The 16,342-nt window shown below is 44.2% G+C and overlaps 1 protein-coding gene across 1 annotated transcript; it reads left to right on the top strand.

Moving 5' to 3' along the window:
* Positions 1–5,601: 5,601 nt before the first annotated feature.
* LOC125556468 (purple acid phosphatase 15-like) lies at positions 5,602–7,918 on the top strand. Its single transcript, XM_048719198.2, has 5 exons — positions 5,602–6,076; positions 6,140–6,331; positions 6,423–7,171; positions 7,246–7,530; positions 7,631–7,918. The coding sequence occupies exons 1-5, from the start codon at positions 5,812–5,814 to the stop codon at positions 7,799–7,801; spliced, it is 1,662 nt and encodes a 553-aa protein (XP_048575155.1). The 5' UTR covers positions 5,602–5,811; the 3' UTR covers positions 7,802–7,918.
* The last annotated feature ends 8,424 nt before the right edge of the window (positions 7,919–16,342 follow it).

Raw genomic sequence — 16,342 nt, 5'->3', positions numbered from 1 at the left:
TTTATTGATTCTCAATTTATTACAATCTCCTGCCCTTCCATTACATGCCTCAACTCAACACCTCAATATAAAAGAAAGGTTCCCACTACTACTACTATATTTCTTTTGTTGCAAACTCAACTATTTAGCACAAGCCTCCTTCTCTTTCGGACAATCTCTGGCAAAGTGCCCTGCTTCATTTCAACCGAAACATATTACTTCTGACAAGTCTCGAGGTTTCCTTGTGATTTCAAAGCCTCCTTGGGTCCTCGGTGTCCTTTTTGGGCAACTGATGAAGTAGTGCCCTGACTCCTTGCACTTGAAACAGGTGATATGACTTAGGTCCTTCCTGGAATCCAATCTATTTCTCTTCTTGGACTTTTTCGTTGCAATCAGGGCTTCTATTTCCTATGGGTCATACTCTACTTCCTCTGTCAGGAATTCTACTAGGTCCCCATTCAGACAATTTTGGGAGATGTGTCCTTCTTCTCCACATGAATAGCATGACTTGATGCAGGGTTTAATTGGGTCTTCTTTGGTTGTGTCCTCCACCTCTTCCTTCATCATAGGTTCTTCCAAAATTTCCATGAGGGCTCCTTTCATTGCTTCTTTCTTTTGCTGTATGGTTCTTTGTACCATGGGGGTAAATGTGACACTGAGCAGGGTAGTGGGTAGTCCCTTCACACAAGAAACAAGTTACCTACCTAGTGGGGCATTCTTCCTCTGGGTGACTTTCTTCACAATGAGGGCATTCATCCTTGTGTTCTTTATGGTTGTGTCCTATTGCTCCACAGAGCTTGCATGCACAAGGTTTCTTCATATCATTTCCATAAGGCTTCAACTTCTGGGACACAAGTCGAGACCTTTGCAGAGTCAACTTAAATTCTTTCCAAGTGGTTACTCCTTGCCATCCATTGATGGTTTGGTACATCCTCCACCAAGTAGCAGCACCTCTTTCAAAGCACTGAAGAGCATGCTGGGCCATATCCTTTCCAGCTATAGTGTCATTCTCCATATGATCTTCCATGTTCTGAATCCATAGGTCTGTCTCCAATTGACTTATCGGTCCAGAAAATATGAGTTCATCTCCATTCATCCTCTATTGGGTCCAAGGGTTTTGGGGTGAGAGAGAGAGAGATAGGGAGGGATACACATAATACAAACAATAGTTTTGAAAGGATAGATTTTTTTGGTGGCTATCGAAAAAACATCAAACAAATGACAGCTCACAAACGTCACATCTAATGTAGGTATATAATAGGGGTTTAGTCTTCTAAAGGTCAAATAAATCTTCAAAATCGCCAAACTCTTCAAGTCTTGTTCATGTCTCCGATGGATTCTTCCGATCGTGTTTGTCCTTCTCAAGTTCTTTTGCCAGATCCTCTCTGTTGACAAAAAGTTTCTCGTGACGTCCTTTAATATTCTAGAGTTGCATTCGAAACTTCTGGGTTTCAACATCCTTGGCATGAACCTTGGTCCTACTATCCTTCAGTTTGCTCCAGTATCTCGAGGTTTTGCTCCCCCAGCTTGGCTACTTTCAGCTTCTCGGTCCTGAGTTCTTCACGAAATGCTTCCTTGCCAAATACGGCTTCCTGCAGGTCCATCTTAAACTTCTTGATGTAATACTCCAGATCCCGGTGATACACCGGCTAAGGTTAAAACTTCATCTTTTGCTGATAGGTGCTCCATTAGCCCTTTTGTCATCCAATCCTTCCGAAGAAACGTATGCTTAACTCAGCATGGTGACAATAGCATAAGCGGGCGATAACATCATGGATATCCATGTTTATGCCCATATCTTTGCCATGAGCTATCATACCATAGTTGGTATCTCCTACCTTAGGGTTTTCTTGACAAAACTTCGAGTTTTAATGCTTCATGTTCCGGTATTTCTCCGACACACCTTGATCTCGGGTATTGACACCTTCCATAGTCTGACAAGTTCCATAAGGGTAGCCTTCCTAGGTCATACCAATCTGGAAATTCTTCAAAGCCTTCAAATTTCCCTAGTCTTCAGAGTCTTCAACCGTCGTAGTTTCATTATTATAATGCTCGGTAAAATCCTCTTCATTCCAAAGTGGTCTTAGTTGTCTGATATCTTGTACTTGGAGTGATCTCATTAGTCGAATGTTCGTGTGGTAAAAAAGGGGAAAAGGGTATAGTCTAACTAAAAGGGAATATTTGATAAAGCTCAGAAAAGAAGAGAGGTAGAAGATCTTTTTGAAATAAGGTTTTAGAAAAAATCTTTCATATGGGCTTGCCAGTTTCTAGGGGTCACGTCCTACAGTCAACATGTGCTCTGATACCATCTTGTAGCGAACCGACCCGAATGGATCAAGTCTCTGTGCTTAAGTGTCATCCCTGGATCGGTATGCTGACACACACAGTACTCAAGGATTTATAACAGAGGTAAATCACATGTATAAAGTAACATAAATACTATTATCTCAATCCATATAGCGGAAGTAACAACAATGTTGTGGATTCCCATCAACACCAACGACAAAGTTGAGTGTAGAAATCATAACCCTAACGTATCACTTACTCATCATAAGATAATTCTGCAACATGAGATGTTGCAGCCATGTAGGTCAGTACATTGAATGTACTGGCAAATTCACACCATAGGATAAAAATGAGAATGGCTATCTCTATATGCATATTTGGCTGGTGGAGGCTCAAAGTTTAGTTTTTCATAAAGCTAATTTTTCCCTACAACAAACAAATATATTTTATTTAACTGCAAAGTTGGTTGAAAAATTATTGAGAAGGTTCCTCCAACTCAATCCCAAAATAATCAATTATAACCAAACAAATTAATTAAGTAAAGTGATGAGATCAAATCAATAATTCAAGTACCAGATACTCAAGATGTTCATAACCGGGGACACGGCTAACCATGATTAGTTTGTACACTCTGCAGAGGTTTGCGCACTTTTCCCCACAAGACTCGATCTCATCCGTTGGTTTTCTCGCACTACATGGTGTTTGAGAAATGGATGACCGAGACACAGTCTTTTAGAAGCATTTACTCTTTACTCTGGGTAGACAGTTACACCTACTTTCCCCTACATCTGCTAGCCTACCACTGAAAGAGGTCACGCAATATACTCAACTATGCCAGAGCCCATAATGGCTTGTGGCTGCACAAGGGAGTTTCTAGCATGAATAATCTTATGATCCCTTTGAGCCTGGGTGGCAAACCATATGATGATCACACGGGTACTCCAGGATATCCTAGGACAACACTGGATTCTCCAGGTGCCCACAACCAATCCACCCAGATTTGTATTTAAGTAGCCACCTTAAGTTAACCCTTAATTAACAATTCCCACATCTGTCAGGGATACACTCAACCAATCCACGTCTACGAGCATAGCATAGCAGTATAAGCATAACGTAGAAGTAACTCTCAGAGTTTGATAATAAAAGGGCCATAGGTTCTACTTCATCATCTACTTCCCAAAATACCCACATGTTACACATCCTACTCATGCAATGTTTGAGGGTTGGAACTAATGCATAAAAACTGGGTATGAAAAATATGATCAAAGTGTGGACTTGCCTTGTACTGTTCACGAAGATGATTCACACTCATAACTCCTGATAGTTCTACTCGTCACACTCCGGTTAATATATCGTAAGCAAGCAATTGCATACATAAGCACTCATGCAAAAGAATCGAAGAAAATATCTTAGAGAACTTGCAAAAAACAGACAAATAACTCTCGCAACAGAAAACAATTTCTAACAGTACCAAAATTGGGTGAATTTGGTCTTATCAGAAATTTTAGGTAAAGAGCTTCGATTTGCGAAAAGAATCAACTAAATCAGAGTTATGAAACTCAAATTATGATCAAAAGAAGTTTGAATATGAATCTGAACAAATTTCGAAATTTGAAAATTTCAAAAAGTTGATGTGACAGATTCACTGGATATGTGAAAACAAAACAAAACTATAGGCGTTGGTTTCATCTAATTTGGATGAATGGGTGAAAAGTTATGGCTATTTAAAAAATCAGGACCAAGCTGTTTTACGGAGGAAAAATAGGTATGGCTAAAAGAATTCTAGGTCTAATATATAAATACAGAGACTAATTGGTAATCTAATTATTCTACTGTACTAGTCTAGAAATAATAAACTACGAAAGTATAAAAAGAATAAAAACGAAGAAAGATACCTTTATAAGGTAGAAGAAAGACGACTTCAAAGAGAGGAGACAATTTTCAGAAGTCCCGTCGGAGAGGAGAAACATATTTTTTATTTAATGAATCAAGTCAAACCAAAATATTAATTTAATCCGAATCGAATGAGAAAGATACCTTTGACTAAACATAGATGAAAATAAACGAAACAGGGAGAAAACCGAAACGCCTCGCACGGGCCTAAAGGCCATTGGCCGGCCCCGCGTGTACGATCTTCAGCTTTTTTGCCAAAGGAAGAAAGAACAAAAAAATCTAGGAAGAAAAAGGCTGGCTAGGCCTGGCCCATTTAGGAGAAAAAAAAGATGAGGTGCCCACTGCGACTATGCTACGCGTTTGGGCGACAAATAATTATGGGCCGTATGTATAGTTTTTTTTGAAAATAGAAATAGAAGGAAAAGCAAATAAAGAAAATAAAATAAACTTTTATATAGACATATTATATATAAAAAATTTCAGAAAACTATTTTCTACAGCATGAACATTTTTCTAGTACCAACTAAAATCCACAAAAAATTAAATAAAGCAGAGAGTGCTACTGATGCAATAAAACCCAATAAAAATCATTTTAAAAATACCAAAATGATTTAAAATTTATTTCTCTCCAATTTTTTGATGTAGAGAATCATTTTACCCTATTTTGCATTTATTTTATTTTTGGAGAAAAATAATTTGAATAAAACCCAAATAACTTCAAATTGAAAATAATTTCAAAAGGACTTTAAATTTGATTATTTTAAACTACCAAATCATATTTCATATTTTTTGAATAAGTCATTTTATCTTTTCTCATGAAAATCATTGATTTGCTTAAAGTTTATGAATTTGAAATATTTCCAAATGAAATTCAAATCTTTTCAACAACCCTTTTCATTTATTTAAATGGAAGAAGTCATGTCATCTTCTCTCTAGGGTTTTGTGATGAAATAAATTTGAATTCTTGGAGATTAGAAAGAAAAATGAAAGTTTTGGGAAAGTCACTTTATTCCCTCTCATTTAACTTTAAAAAAGTTTCAAATTTCACTCAATTTCACAGAAGCAACCACAACACAATCAAACAATCAATCAAATCTATTTATTTAATATAACATTCCAAAATTATATAATTTTGGAATGTTACAAATACAGACTACATATGGAGCAAAATGAGTGAATCTAAACTGTAAAATATGCCTATATACATCCGTATGTGGATGTATTGAAATCTCTAGAAGGGCTTGTATTTAGAAGCGGAGGGAGTATATGTTGATCATTTTAGACCTTATTAACCGGCTTGAACTTTAGTTTGTTTTATTTTTGTGAAAGGCTTGAAGTTTTGTTGACGAGCCATAGCTGCATATTTTGTTGCTTTGCGCTTTAGTTTCAAGCTACATTTTGTAGAACATGAGTCATGCATGGGACGAAGGTGTCCAAAGTCCAAACTCGGCTAGTGCAGCTGCCTGCACGTTCTGACGTTCACAAGGCACCAAAGCGCAGGCGGCAAATTTTGCTCGTTTATTATCTCGCCGGTCCAAGATGGGCGGCAAGTTCTAGACGCTGGACGAAGACCCACCGAATTCCATTTCCGGCTCCCAACCTCCTCTGCCCGATTCCTGTAAGTTTCCTGCCAAAATCATCCCAATTCTCTCAATGCCAAGCAACACCATGTGGTGGGGGTCGCTGCGGCTGCTGCTGCTGCTCGCGGCGGCGGTGGCGGCGGCTGCTGAGCCGGCGTCGACGCTCACCGGCCCGTCGCGGCCGGTGACGGTGGCGCTGCGGAAAGACAGGGGCCACGCGGTGGACCTGCCGGACACGGACCCCCGGGTGCAGCGCCGGGCCACGGGCTGGGCTCCCGAGCAGATCACCGTCGCGCTCTCCGCCGCTCCCACCTCTGCCTGGGTCTCCTGGATCACCGGTAGTAAGCTGCTCACCGGACTCTGATTCTTGGATTGGATGGCATTGATTCTTGGTTCCGCAGGCGAATTCCAGATGGGCGGCACCGTCAAGCCGCTGAACCCCGGCACGGTCGCCAGCGTCGTGCGCTACGGGCTCGCCGCCGATTCTTTGGTTCACGAGGCCACCGGCGACGCGCTCGTGTACAGCCAGCTCTACCCCTTCGAGGGCCTCCAGAACTACACCTCCGGCATCATCCACCACGTCCGCCTCCAAGGTGACCGCCGTCGTTCGTTGATCCCCTGTTCCACAATCATTTTTTTGCATTTTTTTGGGGAGTGCAATGAAATATAAAAATCTGCATGCAGGGCTTGAGCCTGCGACGAAGTACTACTACCAGTGCGGCGACCCGGGCATCCCGGGGGCGATGAGCGCCGTCCACGCGTTCCGGACGATGCCGGCGGTGGGGCCGCGGAGCTACCCGGGGAGGATCGCCGTGGTGGGAGACCTCGGGCTCACGTACAACACCACCTCGACCGTGGACCACATGGTCAGCAACCGGCCCGACCTGGTCCTCCTCGTCGGCGACGTGTGCTACGCCAACATGTACCTCACCAACGGCACCGGAGCGGACTGCTACTCGTGCGCGTTCGGCAAGTCGACGCCCATCCACGAGACGTACCAGCCGCGCTGGGACTACTGGGGAAGGTACATGGAGGCGGTGACGTCGGGCACGCCGATGATGGTGGTGGAAGGGAACCATGAGATAGAGGAGCAGATCGGCAACAAGACGTTCGCGGCCTACCGCTCCCGGTTCGCGTTCCCGTCGACGGAGAGCGGCTCCTTCTCCCCCTTCTATTACTCGTTCGACGCCGGCGGGATCCATTTCATCATGCTCGCCGCCTACGCCGATTACAGCAGGTCAGGGGAGCAGTACAGATGGCTGGTGAAGGACCTGGCGAAGGTGGACAGGGCGGTGACCCCCTGGCTGGTCGCTGGCTGGCACGCGCCATGGTACACCACCTACAAGGCTCACTACAGGGAGGTGGAGTGCATGAGAGTGGCCATGGAGGAGCTGCTCTACTCCCACGGCCTCGACATCGCCTTCACCGGCCATGTATCGATCACACCCTCTGGACATTGGCAAAGCAGCCGAGAGTGAAGAGTGATCAGTTGCTTGCTGTGATGCAGGTGCACGCGTACGAGCGCTCCAACCGGGTGTTCAACTACACGCTGGACCCGTGCGGCGCGGTGCACATCTCGGTGGGCGACGGCGGGAACCGGGAGAAGATGGCCACCACCCACGCCGACGAGCCGGGGCACTGCCCGGACCCGCGGCCCAAGCCCAACGCCTTCATCGGCGGCTTCTGCGCCTTCAACTTCACGTCCGGCCCGGCCGCCGGCAGGTTCTGCTGGGACCGGCAGCCGGACTACAGCGCCTACCGGGAGAGCAGCTTCGGCCACGGCATCCTCGAGGTACGTACGTACGAGGAAAACAAGATCCAAGAGAATTCTGACCAGCTAGATATATGGTTCGTTTGACCGATGTGAGACGACGCAATGTGTTCTCATGCAGGTGAAGAACGAGACGCACGCTCTGTGGAGATGGCACAGGAACCAGGACCACTACGGAAGCGCCGGAGATGAGATTTACATTGTCCGGGAGCCGCACAGGTGCTTGCACAAGCACAACTCGACCAGGCCGGCACACGGTCGACAAAACACCACACGGGAATCGGGAGGTTAACTGCTGTACTGCTGGAGTAGATCGCGCGGTGTAATGGCAACTTTATAGACGATTCGCCCAAGCGTGGAAATAAAAAGAAATACAGTAGCAACTAAAACATGGATTCATGTTTTTTTTGAACACAGTACAGACGCAAGCGCTCATATAATCGCGCATACACTCACCTCTATGAACGCACACACGCACACCCTACCCCTATGAGCACCTCCGAGAGACTGAGCCGGCATATCATCTTGAGATTTTACGAAGTCACCGTAGGCGCCTCGTAGTCGACGGGAACGTCTCCTCCCACTGAAAGCGTATCGTCGGAATTCCTGAAATAAATCCAGGATAAATGCGAGCACCAGAATTTGAATCCTGGTGGGTTAGGGATACCACTGTCCACCTAACCATCTCAACCATAGGTTGGTTCACACATGGATTCATGTAGGGCAGTGCTAGGCGCCGGCCAGCCGGCCCAAATTTCGAACGGTCGCATGCTAGCCCCCCGACACCAGTAGCACCGGCCGTTGGATCTAGCCAAAAAAAAAAACCCGGTTCGCGAAGCTCCCCACCCCACCCCCCAATCTCGCGCAGCTAACCCTGTGTCGCCACGCTCACCCTCCACATGTGCCCGCCCGCGCTCGTCCTTGGTTTCGTGCTCACTGGCAACATGTCTTTCTCCTGTCACCGGTTGGCTGTAGTTCGTAGCAATGGTTGTAGGAAAACACCAGCGCTTGCAGCTTTGCGTGTGTATGGTTGTAGCTTGTGCAAGATATGGTGGTAGCATTCTCCGACGAAAAAGGCATCGATGGTTGCAGCTCCCATGAGCATAGTTGTAGCAGCACCGATTCCAGTCGCCCCGTCATTGCCGTGAATAGTGGTAACAATAGATGTCACCGGTATTAGCTTCTCGGAAGACGGTTGCAGCTTTTTTCTCTGGTCACCGGTGCGCGCAGCACTACGGGTTGCAGCTCCGTGCACCATCATTATAGCTTTTTTAGAATACTGTTGTAGCTTTTTTCTCTGGTCGCCGGTCGCAGCTCGTCGTCGCGCCCCAACCCAGCATCGAGCATTTGCTGGTTGCAACAAAACTCTCGCCGATTGCAGCAAAAAAAATCATCGGTTCCAGCAACTTGGAGATTGATTGCCACCATAAATGTAGCAATTTTCATTGTTGGTTTTAGCAAATCCAGTGCCGGTTCTAGCAAAAACAACATGCCGCCGTCGTCGCTTCTGGCTAGTTGTAGAAAAAAAGATGGACGGTTCCAGCATTCGGTGTGGTTGGTTGTGGCAAAAAAGTTTGTCGGTTGTAGCTCCCACCCTGGCCGGCTCCAGCACCGGTGGTGCGCAGCTTATAGCACCCCCGTGCCTTGGCACCCGCGCCAGCAATGGCCGATCCGATGCTGGTGGTATGGCGTGATAACCCACAAGTATAGGGATCGCAATAGTTTTCGATAAGTAAGAGTGTCGAACCCAACGAGGAGCTAAAGGTAGAACAAATATTTACTTAAGTTCTATCGACCACCGATATAACTCTACGCACGCTTGACGTTCGCTTTACCTAGAACAAGTATGAAACTAGAAGTACTTTGTAGGTGTTGTTGGATAGGTTTGCAGGATAATAAAGAGTACGTAAATAAAAAGTAGGGACTGTTTAGATAAAGAAACAATAAAGTAAATATAGCGAGTGTGGAAAAGTGGTGGTAGGAGTTGCGAAATTGTCCCTAAGCAATTGACTACTTTACTAGACCAATAGCAAGTATTATGTGGGAGAGGCCACTGCTAGCATGTCATCCCTGTCTTGGAATTCTATGCACTTATGATTGGAACTATTAGCAAGCATCCGCAACTAGTAATGTTCATTAAGGTAAAACCCAACCATAGCATTAAGATATATTGGTCCCCCTTCAATCCCGTATGCATCAATTTCTATGCTAGGTTGAAGCTTCTGTCACTCTTGCCCTCCAATACATAGTCTTATCAACATACAACTAACCTAGGGTGTGATCCACACGCGCAATCATATGATGGGCACCAAAGGACAGCAACATAACCACAAGAAAATTAAATCAATCATAGCAATTCATCAACCACCGATAGGACAACGAAAATCTACTCAGACATCATAGGATGGCAACACATCATTGCATAATAATATGAAGCAGAAAGCACCAAGTTCAAGTAGAGGGTACAACGGGTTGCGGGAGAGTGGACCGCTGTAAATAGAGGGGGGAAGGTGATGGAGATATTGATGAAGATGGCAGAGGTGTTGGTGTAGATCGCGGTGATGATGATGGCCCCCGGCGGCGTTCCGGCGCCACCGGAAGCGAGGGGGAGAGAGCCCCCCTCCTTCTTCTTCCTTGACCTTCTCCCTAGATGGGAGAAGGGTTTATCCTCTGGTCCTTGGCCTCCATGGCATGGGAGGGGCGAGAGCCCCTCCGAGATTGAATCTGTCTCTCTGTCTCTCTCTGTTTCTGCGTTCCCAAATTCTTCCCTTTCACCGTTTCTTATATTCCCGGAGATCCATAACTTCAATTGGGCTGAAATTTTGACACGATCTCTACCCGGATATTAGCTTTCTTGCGGCGAAAGAAGGGTACCAACCGCCTTATGGGTGGCCCACGAGGGTCAGGGGCGCACCCTCCTGCCTCGTGGCCACCTCGGGCACCGTCTCGCGTGGATATTTCTTCCCAAAAATCATATATATTCCAAAAAAATCTCCGTCAGTTTTTATCCCGTTTGGACTCCGTTTGATATGGATATTCTGCGAAACAAAAAACATGCAACAAACAGGAACTGACACTGGGCACTGGATCAATATGTTAGTCCATAAAATAGTATAAAAAGTTGCCAAAAGTATATGAAAGTTGTAGAATATTGGCATGCAACAATAAAAAATTATAGATACGAAGGAGACGTATCAGGGTGGCACGCGGTTGCTAGGACAGCTTGCGGCCAAGTCGCGACACCGGTCTGGCCATGAACAAGCGGCGAGGAGGTGTCCCCGTGGAGAAGAGGGAACAGAGGAGAAAAGGGGATTGCGTCCGCTGCGGAGGAGTGGAGGAGACTATATGCATGAAAGATAAGGCAGATGTGAGTGCGCGGACCCACCCGCCTACGTGGACGGAGTGGCGGTGGACTGGAACAAGAAGATGAAAGACAGTGGCACGACACGACATGATCATGCTGGGGAATGCGTGCTGTCTTTGGGAGTTTTAGGTTGGGAGACAGAAGTTAACAAGGGTTTGGGCCCCTTGTGCTGGGTTGTGCAATGAACACTAGGCCCAAAGAAAACCTTTAAAAGTAACACTAATGAAAAATTCCGGGCCCTGGGGTCCTAGGGTGTGGCTCCCCCTCTGCTTTCACTTCACACCAATACTAGACCTAGTGGCTTGAAGGATCAAGAAAGTAGCATAGGGGGCAAATCATACATTATGAGAGGATTTACAACACGTAGGGCGGGGGCATAAGGATTCTAGGTGATAACCCACAAGTATAGGGGATCACAACAGTTTTCGAGGGTAGAGTATTCAACCCAAATTTATTGATTCAACACAAGGGGAGCCAAAGAATATTCTCAAGTATTAGCAGCTGACTTGTCAATTCAACCACACCTGGAAACTTAATATCTACAGCAAAGTATTTTGTAGCAAAGTAATATGATAGTAGTGGTAATGATAGAAAAAGGTAACAGTAGCAAAAGTAGTGTTTTTGGTATTTCGTAATGATGATAGCAATAGCAACGGAAAAGTAAATAAGCGAAGAACAATATATGGAAAGCTCGTAGGCAATGGATCAGTGATGGAGAATTATGCCGGATGCGGTTCATCATGTAACAGTCATAACCTAGGGTGACACAGAACTAGCTCCAATTCATCAATGTAATGTAGGCATGTATTCCGAATATAGTCATACGTGCTTATGGAAAAGAACTTGCATGACATCTTATGTCCTACCCTCCCGTGGAAGCAGGGTCCTAATGGAAACTAAGGGATATTAAGGCCTCCTTTTAATAGAGTACCGGAACAAAGCATTAGCACATAGTGAATACATGAACTCCTCAAACTATGGTCATCACCGGTAAGTATCCCGATTATTGTCACTTCGGGGTTAACGGACCTTAACACATAATAGGTGACTATAGACTTGCAAGATAGGATCAAGAACTCTCATATATTGATGAAAACATAATAGGTTCAGATCTGAAATCATGGCACTCGGGCCCTAGTGACCAGCATTAAGCATAGCAAAGTCATAGCAACATCAATCTCAGAACATAGTGGAATACTAGGGATCAAACCCTAACAAAACTAACTCGATTACATGATAGATCTCATCCAACCCATCACCGTCCAGCAAGCCTACGATGGAATTACTCACGCACGACGGTGAGCATCATGAAATTGGTGATGGAGGATGGTTGATGATGACGATGGCGACAGATTCCCCGCTCCGGAGTCCCGAACGGACTCCAGATCAGCCCTCCCGAGAGGTTTTAGGGCTTGGCGGCGGCTCCGTATCATAAAACGCGATGAATCCTTCTCTCTATTTTTTTTTCTCTCCTAAAGCAAATATATAGAGTTGGACTTGAGGTCGGAGGAGCTCCAGGGGGCCCACAAGGTAGGGGGGCGCGCCCTAGGGGGGCAGGCGCGCCTCCCACCCTCATGGACAGGTGGTGGGCCCCCTGGTCTTCATCTTTTGCTAGGATTTTTTATTATTTCCGAAAAGATGTTCCGTGAAGTTTCAGGTCATTCCAAGAACTTTTGTTTCTGCACATAAATAACACCATGGTAATTCTGCTGAAAACAGCGTCAGTCCGGGTTAGTTCCATTCAAATCATGCAAGTTAGAGTCCAAAACAAGGGCAAAAGTGTTTGGAAAAGTAGATACGACAGAGACGTATCAACTCCCCCAAGATTAAACCTTTTCTTGTCCTCAAGCAATTGAGTTGACAAACTGAAAGTGATAAAGAAAAACTTTTACAAACTCTGTTTGCTCTTGTTGTTGTAAATATGTAAAGCTAGCATTCAAGTTTTCAGCAAAGATTATCAACTAACCATATTCACAATAACGCATAGATCTCATGTTTACTCATATCAATGGCATAATCAACTAGCGAGCAATAATAATAAATCTCGGATGACAACACTTTCTCAAAATAATCATAATATGATATAACAAGATGATATCTCTCTAGCCCTTTCTGAGGCCGCAAAAGATAAATGCAGAGCACCTTTAAAGATCAAGGACTAACTAGACATTGTAATTCATGGTAAAAGAGATCTGGTCAAGTCATACTCAATGTAAACTAACAGTAATGAATGCGAATGACATCGGTGCTCTCCAACTGGTGCGTTTTAATAAGAGGATGATGATTCAGCATAAAAGTAAATAGATAGGCCGTTCACAGAGGGAAGCAGGGATTTGTAGAGGTGTCAGAGCTCGGTTTTGAAATACAAATGAATAATATTTTGAGCGGTATACTTTCATTGTCAACATAACAACTAAGAGATGGCGATATCTTCCATGCTACACACATTATAGGCGGTTCCCAAACTGAATGGTAAAATTTATACTCCCCCTCCACCAACAAGTATCAATCCATGGCTTTCTCGAAACAACGAGTGCCTCCAACTAACAACAGTCCCAAGGGGAGTTTTGTTTGCAATTATTTTGATTTGATTTGCATAAAGCATGGGACTGGGCATCCCGGTGGCTAGCCATTTTTCTCATGAGTGAGGAGCGGAGTCCACTCCTCTTGAGAATAACCCGCCTAACATGGAAGATACGGACAGCTAAATCTGGGAATGGGTTTTGATTAACCGGGGCCAATGGTTTGGTTTTTTGCTCTAGGCTTAATTGGTTCGGGTTGTGATGGGCCCAGACTGTTATCAGTTTGGTTTGGTTTGGGTTTGCATAAAAACAAGTTGGGTATGGCTGGGTGTGGGTCTAAATGGTTTGGTCGCTAACAGTTGCAAATACTGATTTAGAACCGGTTCTAGAACTGGGTGTACGCACACGATGCGACGTGGCCGGTCACCCACGTACGTATGCAACGCGACGCGTCTGGACATATACGTATTGGGCTGCTACTATGGATCAATTAAGCTACTAGCTAGCTTGCTTGTTTCTTGGTTAGCTTTGCACATACAATAGATTGATTTGGTTTCAACCCAAAACTAAGAACTAGGTTAAACCCATAGTTTGAAGAGTGGTTTGGTTTTGGTTGAGTTGGACAAAGCGTATGGTTTGGTTTGGTTTTGGTTCTGCACGATAATTGACGGTGTGGTTTAGTTCTGGTTCAAACTCCGCGTTGACTGGTTATAGTTTAGGTTTGGTTGAGTTGTATAACCATTGCCAGGTTTACGGACAACCCTAGTTGATACATGAGCTATTCGAGCATACAAAACAGGATATTTATTTGAAGGTTTAGAGTTTGACACATACAAATTTACTTGGAACGGTAGGTAGATACCGTATATAGGTAGGTATGGTGGACTCATATGGAATAACTTTGGGGTTTATGGAGTTGGATGCACAAGCAGTATTCCCGCTTAGTACAGATGAAGGCTAGCAAAAGACTGGGAAACGACCAGCTAGAGAGCGACAACAGTCATGAACATGCATTAAAATTAATCAACAACGAATGCAAGCATGAGTAGGATATAATCCACCATGAACATAAATATCGTGAAGGCTATGTTGATTTTGTTTCAACTACATGCATGAACATGCACCAAGTCAAGTCACTTAAATCATTCAGAGGAGGATACCACCCTATCATACCACATCACAACCATTTTAATAGCATGTTGGCATGCAAGGTAAACCATTATAAGCTCCCAGCTAATCAAGCATGGCACAAGAAACTATGATATCTAGTTGTCATTGCAAACATGTTTATTCATTATAGGCTGAATCAGGAACGATGAGCTAATCATATTTACAAAAACAAAAGAGGTCGAGTTCATACTAGCTTTTCTCATCTCAGTCAGCCCATCATATATCGTCATAATTGCCTTTCACTTGCACGACCGAATGATGTGAATAATAATAATAGTGCGCGTGCATTGGACTAAGCTGGAATCTACACGCATTCAATAAACAGGAGAAGACAATGCAATATGGGCTCTTTTGTTAGATCAACAATAATGCATATAAGAGCTACTTCAACAATTTAATCATGGTCTTCTCCTATCGACCCCCAAAGAAAAGAAAAGAAATAAAACTATTTACACGGGAAAGCTCCCACCAAGCAAAAGAAGAACATGAAATCTTTTTGGGTTTTCTTATTAATTACTACTACAAGCATGGAAACTAAAACTAGCTAAAAGCTACAACTAATTTTTTTTGTTTTTCTTAAGGTTTATTAAACACACAAGAAGAAAGCATAAAAAGGAAATAAACTAGCATGGATGATACAATGAAAAAGTATGAGCACCGACATCTAGCAATGAGTGTGTGAACATAAATGTAATGTCGGTGAGAAATACGTACTCCCCCAAGCTTAGGCTTTTGGCCTAAGTTGGTCTATGGCCACGGCTGGCCTGGCGGATATCCATAGTAAAAGTTGGGGTCGTACTGAGATGCAGCAGCTATCGCCTCCTGAACTGCAGCGTGGCGACGAGCGGCCTCAGCCCTCCTCTCGTACTCATCTGCCTCCTCTCTGGTAATAACATATATTCCTTTTGCCTGATAATCAAAGAAGGCAGGAGCAGGGAGAGTAATACGGACAACACGTCGTCTGTCAAAGATTAGTCGATACTGGAGAGGTGATTCACTCCTCTCAATAAATTGGTGGTGAACCATAGCATTAAAATCTAGGTAAGCATATCATCCTCGCGTATGGTTACACCAAGAAAATCAGCTAAGCGGGTTGCATAAATTCCACCAAAGAAATCTCCATTAAATCTATTAAGATGCAACCTACGTGCAACAATGGCTCCCAAATTATAGGATTTGTCTCCTAACACATCACTCCTAAGAATACTGAGGTCAGGAACACACATATGACATGCTTCATCTTTACCATTTATGCATCTACCTATGAAGAGAGAAAAATAATGTATAGCAGGAAAATGAATGCTCCCTATGGTAGCTTGTGTTATATCTCTGGATTCCCCCACAGTTATACTAGCAAGAAAATCTCTAAATTCAGATTTGCGAGGTTCCCTGATACTACCCCATTGTGGAAGTTTGCAAGCAGTGGTAAAATCCTCTAAGTCCATAGTATAAGAATTTTCATAAAGATCAAACAGGACAGTTGGAGAATTACGTGAAGATGAAAATTCAAACCTCCTCACAAAGGAACTAGTGAGATAGTGATACTAGCTGCACTTCTCTTCCTTGAAGCTCACAAGATCCGCATTACGCAAATATGCGTTAAATTCTTCATTAATTCCCACTCGATCCATAAAGTTCTCAGAAGGCCATTCACAAGGACGCACTGGAGTGTCTCTTGGTGGTTCTTCATCAGCATCACGCATTGCAAGACTGAGTCCTTGCTTCCTTGAAGAACCACCTTGGAACATTTTCCTAAGCATATTTCTTCCTCTGAAAA

Source organism: Triticum urartu, chromosome 5A (genome assembly GCF_056163025.1).
Source record: "Triticum urartu cultivar PI428250 chromosome 5A, HENAU_Tu73, whole genome shotgun sequence".
In the NCBI taxonomy this organism is placed as follows: domain Eukaryota; kingdom Viridiplantae; phylum Streptophyta; class Magnoliopsida; order Poales; family Poaceae; genus Triticum; species Triticum urartu.
This window is presented reverse-complemented; position numbering and strand designations above follow the sequence as displayed.